Raw genomic sequence first — 12,403 nt, forward strand, 5'->3', positions numbered from 1 at the left:
ATCATCTAACACAAAAAATAGTTGTCATAATCAATTAACTTTTTCAATTTTGTTATTGGTCTAATGGTCACCATATATTCAAATCCAAAATTTTACATAAAATATCATCGCAAATAAACTATTAGTTTGTAACAATGAGAACCATCGACTAACTAATTAACACACATTGGGACTATCTGCAAAAACTTGGAACTAATCTCTAAGAGGATGCTTCACTACACTATTTGTTGCTCATGTTTCCAACAAAATCCATCTCTCATCCCAATTTTTAACTAATCCAAGGTATGCTGTTTTTCCAGAGATAAGCTTCACATTCCCTGGCCCTCCTCCTCACCTATGAAAAACATGTTGCTTGAAGAATTTCATTATTTTTTTACAAAGTAAATGAATCATAAATATGCACTTCTTTCATAACCAAAGGGATGAAGATGATCAAGTACAGGAAGTTTAAATCACACCCCTACAATCTCCTCCAGAGCATTGGAGAATTGATGATTATCATCCTCCAGATACACATTGATATAGGAACACAGAAAATGGCACCAGCATCATCTTCGAGTTCTACACACAATGTGACCCACCAAATGCAACTTACCATAAACTGCTGTCATGAAAACTTTATAGCTCTTCAGGTTAGCAACCTTTTCGGCTTCATTTCCTTCCACCTCCCTCCTTAGCCAAACAACAAACCATGTGCATTCAAGGTAAAATCCACATGAGTCAAAGGATTTCACAATTCCCCTTCTGTAAAACCGGCAAATTATATTGAAGTCATGTTTGTATGGTGTCTGACACGTACTAACCCAACACCAACAAATATGACTAATCGATTCCTTCTATTTTCTCAAATTATTACCAATGTCAATGTTGTGTCTTGTCTCCGTCTCATAGACTTCTCCAAGGAAAATCCTCCTTCACCAATACAATACAAGAGATGATAAGGCCAAGAGATTGAATCACTTTGGCACCTCCGCTAATACAAAAAAGTCTAGCTCTTTCCCATCACTAGAGAACATCATTTCAATAGTCCTTAAACCAGATCAACCACATCTTGCAAGACCAAAGCAGATGCTTTATTTGTTTTTTTCCATCTTCTGTCATCATGTAAAACCTCCCTCAAATTCAAAGATAATCAAAACCACATTTGATTATGGTTCTATGCAAAGTCAAGGACTGCACAGTTCAAATGTCACCCTAATCAACACATTTCTATTCTAATAAACCAAAACATTGAATGAAGCAGAAAGTGATGAAAAGACTTACCAGATTCATGCTAAACAGAATATATCATCAGTCATCAACAAAATATACTGCAAAATCCTGAGAGGAGCATTTTCAAAATCCAAATACGGCAATCTCACCTCCCTCACTCTGCATGCTCCATCACGTCCTCCAACCCGACCCACACAAACCCGGTTCACATCCACCTTCCTGAAAAGATAAACAACACCACCACCGCGCAAATCCCCGGAAGAATTCTGCTTCGTCTTGAAAAAGGTCCAACCTTTCCCAGCAAGAATCCGACAAAACCCATCCATCGTCACAACCCGATTACCACTAACCCGACAACACAGCGAAACAGAAGAGCAATCCCAGTTACTGACGTCTCCACTCGATGACCCAACAGCGTTAGAATCCTCATCAGAGTTAAAAAGAACAACCTTGAAAGCGCGTGGGAAGAGCGTGACGAAGTATCGAAGATGGGTCAGTGGCACTGTATCAAAAGAAGGAAAAGGAATTGGAACAGCGTCATTGAGAAGAGAACAAGAAGCTGAAGAGACAGAGAACGTAGATGTAGAGGGTGTTGAAGGAGAAGAAGAAGATGTTGACGGTGCAGAAGATGAGTTGGAGAAGATGATGTGAGAAAGTGATGGTGTTGGGTGTAAATCCATTCCTAAATCTCTTGCAATGGTGGCAAGCCTATATGTGTTTGTTATGATTTCTTTGGTTGGGAGAAACAAAAGACCATGTCTTTTTCTGAATCTTTTTCTTCTTGTTGTTGTTGTTTCATTGGGTTGTTGTTGTTGTTGTTCATTGTGATTGTGATGGTGATTTTGGTTTAGAAAGTGAGAGTTGTTGTTGATGGATATGGATTCACCTAAGATGAGAGAGCGAACCAGCTTTAGTGGAAGCATCTTTTTCTTAGGTTCTTTCTTTGCTTTGTTTTGCTTTGTGTGTGTCCTTAACATACAATACAAGATATGTTTATCATGTTTGGTCGCTTTCCTTTTCTTTTCTTTCATTTCTTTGACTCTAGTGAAGTAACCTTTTGAATCTATATGTTTTTTTGGTAAACAACAAAAAATGAGTTTAGACCTTGATATTCAAAAGGTTCAAATTGATTACTCTATATATTTTGTGTCTAGATTTCTTGGTTAATGATGTTTTTTACAATCATACTAGGGGAGGATGTTTTTCATAGAATGATAATTATGTTGGGTTACAAAATGGAAGCAAGCATTGGATTTTGAAATTTGAGTTGGTGGATGAATCATTTTCTTTTCTTCAATTGAATAACTTGGGGGAGTGTTACATAAGTGTATTTCAATTCATAGGTACTTATAATAATGGTTATAATTAACATGTTGAATGTGAATGTCTGGTTTGACAATCAAACTTTTGTCTTGGAACAAATGTATATGATCTGTCTTTGTCAATAACAATAGTGATCTTTCATGTTATTTCGTCGGTCATTTGTGTTTTAAATTGATGTATTGTCGCTATTGTTAACAAGATTTTTCATGTTTTTTGTTGTGTCCTCTTGTGACATATTGTCCATGCAAAACCTCCAAATGCTTTACAACAATATCCTTCTATTTTAACATAGATAGGTTTCCTTGTACTTTATCAGATATTGTTAGCTCAACACTTTGTTTTTAGTGATGCAAGCAAGAATACATATACATATGTAATGGAAAAGATGAAGCATATTATTAAAAGTGATTGATTATTGAATAGAATGAAGTTTAAAGTATACAATAGCTTTATATATTTTGTTGATCAAGTAACCAACTCAATTAGCTAACTAAGTTAATTAGTTAGTTGTTAAAGTCCCTAAACATAATAACTAAAAAACAAATGATACAAATGATCATGGATTATTAACATTTAACATTCCCCTATTAATTGATAAACCGATGTATGCATCAATTTTATTTGTTCTCTTAAGAACACAATCTATCTATCTTTAATGTCTTTGTGAATCTATCCCTTATTTGCAATTTTATTGAACAATATCAAACTTTTTTAAAAAAAATTAAAAGTTGTGATACCCAAAAATCAAACTCATGACCTTTGCATATTTAAATAACACAATACCACTACACCACTTAACATATATTATTATATTTTATATTTAAACGTATATACATATAACAAATAAATAAAATCTCTAAAAATTATTAAATAAAATTAAAAAAATCACTATATAAATTTGATTTTACTATGCAACTTCATTGTACACATAAAAATTGTATAATAAAAATATAATTCACTTTTATTTATGCATATATAAATATAAAATAACATCATTTTTATATAATATATATTAAATTTGTACAAACAATAAAAAGATGTATTCTGAAAATTAAAAGAGATTAAAATCTTAAAATAAAAAAGGAAGAGGAATAGTAACATAATAATGAGGATTAAAAATAGAAAATGACAAAAAAATATTAATGATCAAAATTTCGGTCTCTAATTTTTTTATATAAATTAATTTGTAAATAAAAATATTTTTCGTGATCGAATAGGCAATCACAAAATTTTAGTCTCTAAATCGGTGACAGATTTATTTTAGTGACCTTATAAAATTGGCTCATGAATATCAAATTTTAGTAAGTAATTCAGTTCTACAATGACCGAAATTTTCCAGACACTAAATCGATCACTAAAAGTGAATTTTCTAGTAGTGTTCATTCAACACTTGCTCTCTATGAAGTGGTACCTAGTCTCTATGAGCTAGCTCCTCACAAGTGAAATTGAAATCTTGGCCTAATTTATGTCTGACTTATAGTTTTAATGGTTTCTGCACTTCACATTGCATCTCCTTCAATAATGAATCCAGTCAAATTGCTTGAAATGAAGTAAATGAGCTAACTATGTACTCTGCCTCACATGGTAAAAATGTTGTGACAAACTATTTATTTGTACACCAAGAAATTACAGCATTATTGTACTTCTTCTATCACTTATGTCATTGTTGAAAGTATTTTAGGGTAAATATTTTCTAATATATCGTATCCACAGAGACTGAGTAATATTGCTGCCGTTCTATAGTTACTTTATAATGAGTCATGAAAAGTATTGGTTTGATTATGTGATCTCGAATTGCAATTAATAAAATAAGGTTTAAACGAATAAAATCTTAAAGATTGAATAACAATGGTGAATGAATATGTTGAGTTCTAGGGTTCATCAACCTATTCATATACAATAATCAATTAATCCACATGTGAACGTTATCTAAATTATTATCTTCATTCATCCTCAAAACTGATATTATGTCTAATGATCAATCTAGAACCACCTCTACCGGTATGATATTCGATCTCTCAGAATAACTATAAAGATAAAGGGAATGAATAACGATGATTTATGAAAACTTCTTCAAAACCTCATCTCTGAGTATTAATCAACAAGTCAATGTAAAAACCTAGGGCGAAAGTATAAACCCTATCTCTCGATTGATAGTTCAACAATGATATAAAATAAAGGCAAGGTTTTTCATTGATAATAAAACTTAAACAGTTGTTCACAGGAATTAATCAAAGTAATTGCATCTTCATAGGTTAACTACTACCTTAAACTCAACACAATGGGGTTTAGCTCTCCATAGCCATGAAGAACACACAAGATTTCATGGAGGGATTCATCTTCATCAAGGGAATATCTTCAATTGATGTTGAATTCTCCGTCGAAAGTTGTTGTTGGCTCTGGAATAGGATTGCTCTCTCAATTTCGTTCACCAAAGATCTCCCTCTTATGAGGATTAGGGCTTCTATTTATAACAATTTGTCCTTGTAACGCAGCCACCGCGGAGCGGTACGGATTGGCGAGGCGCGAGACCAAGTCAGAATGTTAAGGCGCGTCTCGCCCATGATTGGCGCGGCTCGACCTTTGCTTTATCCCACTTCTTTGTGATTTCTCTTCTTCAGAGCCTCTACGCCTGCGTGTTTCTCCGTCTTTGCTTCTTAACTTCAATATCTGCACAAATAACACCCAAAGTGACGCAAATTGTTCCACAATTAGCATCGAACCTCTAGAGTTCAATTCTAACCGTAAAATCCTTAAAAAACACAAGATATGTTCACTTTCAGCTCAAAAGGTAGCTAATTTGACACATGCAAATACTACTAATTTACTCCTAACAAACTCTCCCCAACTTAAAGTTTTGTTTGTCCCTAAACAAAATTACTCACCTCAATGAAAACAACAAAACATACCACCAGTCATGCAACAAGTTTTTCAAAAAGTTTTTCAAATGGTTCAATTCAGTGACCAATTCAGACACTCTTCATCTCCCTGCAAACTCAGATCACACACATGAAACATATTTTGAAAGAAAATTACCTCCAGAAGTTCAAAACACTACACAACCGCAGTTGAATCAGCACTAATCACTCTCATCAAAAAGTATGATGAATAAAAGAGGGGTTAAACACTCATCCAAACAATTAAATCAACAAGAATCCATATCATACATTCACCATATTGTTAGCATCAAGTCCTGTGGAATCTGAGAATCAGAAGGTCTTTCCAGGGTTGTAATGTGGTTTAGATTCAAAGAAAAGAAGATAAACGAGGGTTGTTCTTATTCTAGGGAAGCATCCAAATCATAACTCCTTTCCTTTTCCTTTTTACCTTAAACTTTTTTCACCCATTCTTCTTTTTCACTCGTAGCTCGATGTTTCTCTTTTTTTTTTCAACAACTGTTTCCTTTCAAACATTGTTTTTCTTTTGTTTCTTTTTTTTTTCAAGCTACGAATTTCTTTCGTTCTTTGCAAATCACCATCTATACTTACTCTTCTTTTGATTATGACTCTCCCCAACTTGGAGATCAACCTGTATTTAGATTATATGAATGCTCTCCTACTTTCTATGAAGGTCAAAGAGAAAACACATCACCAAATTCTATGGTTGATGGTCCAAAACAAAACTTTTTATTGAGATCAAAACTCACCAGGTGTTTCCTTGGTGCATATGATGAAACTTATCTTGACCTCAGGCTCAAAGAATGGTTAGCAAAGGATCACACTCTCACAGAAGAAAATAAGTTTTAAGATGGAATCGGCTCAAAGAAACTCTCGGATTCAAACAAATGCCTAAATCACTTCCACAGATTTCCACAAACGATGCGACAAACGGTTTAGCATAATACAAACAAGTCAAAAAAATTGATGGTCTCCTGCATATCATAAATAATGGAAAGCTTTCCTCACAATGGTTAAGGCTAAGCTGATCCAACAAAAATAATGTACCATAAAGAACTTCTGCCAGTATTTCTAACAATCTACGTTTCATGCACACACTAAGAGTTTAAGTTCGAAAATTCATACCTGCCTTGTCACGTATTGAAAAAGAAAGTGAAAAATTAATTTTTTTTTGAAAAAATTCCACTCACTACCACTTTACGCATGTTGCTCCATTGTTGGTACTTTCATTGTCTTGCCTGAGCTTTTCATTATGCTGTGGAACTACTCATTCTAAACTGGGGATAAATAACAAAAAATACAAAAGCAAAAATGACAAAAAATAAAACAAAATGACATAAAAAAAATCATCACAACAGTTATCATAAACATAACAGCTCACTATCCCCTTCCGTTTACTCCTGGAACTTATCTGGTCGAGCACCTGCATCTCCCCCCAAAAGAAGAGGGTTGGGCTCCGGCTAACCACAGTACGCAAGGCAACTGAGGTCAGGTTAGAGGGGAAAAACTGCTTTCGCATCACCGCGGCGCGCGCAGATCTTCCGCGACGCGCGAAAGCTTCTGCCAACGTGTCGCGCCTCGGTATGAGGTCTCGCGGCGCGGTGCTGCATTTTTCTTAGGTTTCTGTTCCTGCTCAATCAAACCGGTCTGATGATACATAAAACTAAAATTAAAAACGAGAAAGCAATAAAAACTTACTGCGTTGGGTTGCCTCCCAAAAAGCGCTTTGTTTAACGTTGTTTGAGCTCGACGGTCAACGCTTTCAAGGAACTAAAAATGGTACATGTTGCTCCACTCCCTCAAAGTAATCTTTCAACCGTTTTCCATTAACGGTCCAACTCTCATTTGTCTTAGGATTCTCTACCACAATGGCTCCATAATTTCATACCTCTTTTACCACAAATGGTCCCGACCATTTTGACTTCCCTTTATTCGGAAATAACTTGAGTCCTGATTTGCACAAGAGCACCATTTTTCCAACTTGAATTTCTTTGTGGCTGATGTTTCTATCATGAGATGCTTTCATTTTGTCTTTCTGAACTTGATTTTCAGCATCTTTGAGTTCTTCTTCGGTGGCATCGATTTGGAAACTATCCTTCTTGTTCTTAGGATGCTTCTTGGCTTCGAAAAGATTAAACTTTACCTCTTCATCTTGCACCCTTACTTTCATGATCCCCGCATCCATATCAATCATCATTCGGGCGGTTTTCATGAATGGTCTTCCAAGAATTAATGGTACCTCATGATCTTCCTCCATGTCAACTACCACAAAATCCACCGGGAAAAAGAATTTGTCTACTTTTACTAGCAAATCTTGAACCACTCCATATGGTGAGGTGATAGACTTGTAGGCTAATTGCAATGTCATCCTAGTAGGCTTCGTCACAATATTCCCTAATTTCTTGACAATGGATAAAGGGATTAAGTTGATGCTAGACCCCAGATCAATCAGCCCGTCACCAGTGAAGTTACCTCCAATATTTAATGGCAAAGTGACTCGTCCCGGATCGGATTCCTTTCTTGGAGTAGTTCTTTGGATTATGGCACTACACTGGGCATCAAGCAACACGGTCTCCTCATCTGGGTACTTATTTTTCTTTGCGATCATATTCTTCATGAATTTAGCATACTTGGGCATTTGCTCCAACGCTTCGGCAAATGGAATATTTATATGAAGTTGTTTAAATATGTCCATAAACCTTGCATGTTGCCTAGCATTATCTTTCTTTGATGGTGCATGTGGGTATGGGAGGTGTTGACTCGGTATCACCTTGCTTGCCATCTTGTCACATGCTTTCTTCCTTTTGGATTGATCTCTTTTTTTCACTTCTTTATTCACCTCAGTTACAACAATTTCATCTTCCTCCTCTTCCGCTGCACGATTATCATCTTCCTTCTCAACATCATTGTTTTCAACTTCCTCATCAAGCACTTTTGCACTCTTTATTGAAGTAGCATTGCAAGTTTCTACACAAGTCATAGGGTTTTGAAAAGTTGAGACTTGCCTTACGTTTTGCTCGGCGAAGAATTTGGTAAGTTGAACATCTTGCATTTTCCGGTTTTGTTGAATGGCTAAAGAGAATTGCATGAATTGATTCATGGTTTCCTCTAACTCAGAGGGTCCTCTTTGATAACCTTGATTATAGTGTGAAAGCCCTTGTTGTTGATATTCATGGTTAGCCATATGATACTCCATTTCATCTTCCGGTGTGCACCATCCGATATCATGAAACTCATTAACTTGAGGTGTGAACTGTGACACACTTTGAAGGAGATACTCCATTTGTTGAAATAGGATCTCGTTTTGAGCATGAATCGCGGCATTTATATTTGGATCAAATATTCCGACAAACAAAAATCTACAAAACTAGTAGCCAAGTGAAATAACACGAAAAAAAATATAATAATAATAAAAAAATCAAAATTAAAAGACTATTGCAATAACAAAATCTAAAATAAAGTAACTAACTAAAAATCTAAAATAAAGGAGTTAAACTAAAAATCTAAAATTAAGTACCAAACAAAACAAAAAAAAAATCTAAAATAAAGGAACTAAACAAAAAATCTAAAATTAAGTAAATAACTAAAATTAATACGACTATTGCAATGCGTGCAATATTGACACAGTCCCCGGCAACGGCGCCAATTTGTTGAAAGTATTTTAGGGTAAATATTTTCTAATATATCGTATCCACAGAGACTGAGTAATATTGCTGCCGTTCTATAGTTACTTTATAATGAGTCATGAAAAGTATTGGTTTGATTATGTGATCTCGAATTGCAATTAATAAAATAAGGTTTAAACGAATAAAAGCTTAAAGATTGAATAACAATGGTGAATGAATATGTTGAGTTCTAGGGTTCATCAACCTATTCATATACAATAATCAATTAATCCACATGTGAACATTATCTAAGTTATTATCTTCATTCATCCTCAAAACCGATATTATGTCTAATGATCAATCTAGAACCACCTCTACTGGTATGATATTCGATCTCTCAGAATAACTATAAAGATAAAGGGAATGAATAACGATGATTTATGAAAACTTCTTCAAAACCTCATCTCTGAGTATTAATCAACAAGTCAACGTAAAAACCTAGGGCGAAAGTATAAACCCTATCTCTCGATTGATAGTTCAACAATGATATAAAATAAAGGCAAGGATTTTCATTGATAATAAAACTTAAACAATTGTTCACAGGAATTAATCAAAGTAATTGCATCTTCATAGGTTAACTACTACCTTAAACTCAACACAATGGGGTTTAGCTCTCTATAGCCATCAAGAACACACAAGATTTCATGGAGGGATTCATCTTCATAAAGGGAATGTCTTCAATTGATGTTGAATTCTCCGTCGGAAGTTGTTGTTGGCTCTGGAGTAGGATTGCTCTCTCAATTTCGTTCACCAAAGATCTCCCTCTTATGAGGATTAGGGCTTCTATTTATAACAATTTGTCCTTGTAAGGCAGCCACCGCGGCGCGACACGGATTGGCGAGGCGCGAGACCAAGTCAGAATGTTAAGGCGCGTGTCGCCCATGATTGGCGCGGCTCGACCTTTGCTTTATCCCACTTCTTTGTGATTTCTCTTCTTCAGAGCCTCTACGCCTGCGTGTTTCTTCGTCTTTGCTTCTTAACTTCAATATCTGCACAAATAACACCCAAAGTGACGCAAATTGTTCCACAATTAGCATCGAACCTCTAGAGTTCAATTCTAACCGTAAAATCCTTAAAAAGCACAAGATATGTTCACTTTCAGCTCAAAAGGTAGCTAATTTGACACATGCAAATACTACTAATTTACTCCTAACAGTCATCACACCATTAAAATTTGGATAACCTATCAATACTACCTTATTCTCTTTCATAATAGATAGAAATAGCAAGCCAAATCTCATAATTCCTTATAGGTACTTGAATATTCTATTTGTAGCCACTAGGTGTGATTTTCTAGGCTCACCCATGTACTTGTTGACTATACTTATTGTATAACATATGCCTATGTCTTCTATTGCATCAATACTTCAGTGATCCAAAAATTTGCTTGTAGAATGACGCTTCTACTTATCTTCATCATAGAATTCACCAAGCTTTGCATTTGTTTCATATGAGTTTGTAATTCTATTTCAATTAGTCATTGCAATCATATCTAACATCTTATTCACATACTTTTGCTTATGCATTATCACATCTTCTTTGACTTTCACAGATTTCATGTCAAGAAAGTATGAGAGCTTACCTAAGTCATTCATCTCAAACTGAGCCTTCATTATTTTTGTCTTTTAAATTCTCAATTTTAAATTAATGGCTGCAAGAGACGAGTAAATCATCCATATACATGCATATAATCATGATTCTTAAATTGCTAAAATTTTCCACATAGACATCATACTCAATTATGCGCTTTCTAATTCCCAACTGAATACAAAATTAATTAATTCTCCCGTTTGAGGCTTTAGGTGCTTACTTCAAACCATACATGACTTTGTTCAACTCATGCACCCTGTGCTCATTTCCTTTTACCTTAAAACATGGTGGTTAAGTGCCAAAAATGTTCTCTTCTAATGGACCATTTAGGAATTCATAATTTACATTTAACTGATAGAGAAACCTATTTTTGCTACTAGTTATTGCCACAACTAGTCTCACTGTCTTAAGTATTGACACATGAGCAAATACCTCATTATAGTCAATAATATACTTATGTGGGAAACCTCTAACTACTATCATGTGGGTTCATCTTCACCTTGAATATCCATTTCACATTAATAATTTTGTTTCTCTCAGGTAAATAAACCAACCCTTGTGTGTGATTCTTCTAAACTAAGTTGAGTTCCTCCATCATGGCCTTTCTTCGAACCTTACTCTTCATTACCTTATCATGGACGATTGGCTTAACATTAGTTAGCAAAGAAAAAATTATAAGCTCACCTTCATTAGTGACTGAAATGTTAGATAGTAGTTCACAATTCGCAAGTCTAATAGGAATTCACCTTGTTCTCTCTTGCCTCACATGTGTCTGAGTTTCCATTGATCCATCATTTGCAACTTCGGTGTCTTCAACATCAATCTCTTCGTCTAAACCTTCACTTTTAATAGTTTGTGCAAAAACTTGACTAATATCACTTTCTTTCTCTGTTGTGTCATGTCACTTCTATGTCTCTAATTCCTTGAAAATCACATATGTGTTATTGGTGTGCACCCTTTTGTCCATGTGAGTGTATAACTTATAGGCTCATGAGGAGTGATATCATATGTATATCATGATTTCACTTTGTAATTCCCACTTACTTCTTCTCTGATCACATATGTGCTTAAAACCCCCAAGGGGGCATTTATTTAGTATATAGGTGGATGTGTTGATTGCTTCTCCCCATAACATACAAGGCATTTTCTTGTGATTTAGCATACTTTTGGTCATTTCAAGTATGATCTTGTTTAACATTTGTTTAGTATATAAGGGGTGTGTTGACTACTTCTTCCCATATCATATGAGGCATGTTCTTGTGCTTTAACATACTTTTGATCATGTTAAGTATGATGTTGTTTCTTTTTCTGCTAGACCATTATGTCGAGGAGTATATGGTGAGGTAACTTATTGTCTTATGCCTTTACTAATGCAAAACGAATCAAATTCCTTTGATGTACACTCTTCACTAAAAATCAGTCCTCAAAATCTTTATTGCTTTTCCACTCTTATTCTTAGTCATGGTTTTCAACTTATTGAATACTTCAAGAGCTTCACTTTTGAATTTGATGATATACGTCTATAACACTCTTGTATGTTCATCAATAAAAATGGTGAAATAATTGATCCCAGCTAGAGATAATACTCAAAAAGGGTCATATATATCACCACACAAACTTCTAGTACATTATTTAATCTGTTAGGTATGTTTGATGCAAAGGCCAATCTGCTTTACTTTCCCCTAAAATAGGTTGTACATATCATTGTGTTTGCAT

At 34.7% G+C, this 12,403-nt stretch overlaps 1 protein-coding gene across 1 annotated transcript; it reads right to left on the reverse strand.

Annotated features, from left to right (window-relative positions):
* Positions 1–21: 21 nt before the first annotated feature.
* Positions 22–2,238, reverse strand: LOC131655495 (uncharacterized). Its single transcript, XM_058925351.1, has 2 exons — positions 1,264–2,238; positions 22–1,173 (listed from the first exon to the last, which is right to left on the reverse strand). The coding sequence occupies exon 1, from the start codon at positions 2,187–2,189 to the stop codon at positions 1,269–1,271; it is 921 nt and encodes a 306-aa protein (XP_058781334.1). The 5' UTR covers positions 2,190–2,238; the 3' UTR covers positions 22–1,173; positions 1,264–1,268.
* Between the last annotated feature and the right edge of the window lie 10,165 nt (positions 2,239–12,403).

Source organism: Vicia villosa, linkage group LG3, assembly GCF_029867415.1.
Source record: "Vicia villosa cultivar HV-30 ecotype Madison, WI linkage group LG3, Vvil1.0, whole genome shotgun sequence".
NCBI lineage: Eukaryota > Viridiplantae > Streptophyta > Magnoliopsida > Fabales > Fabaceae > Vicia > Vicia villosa.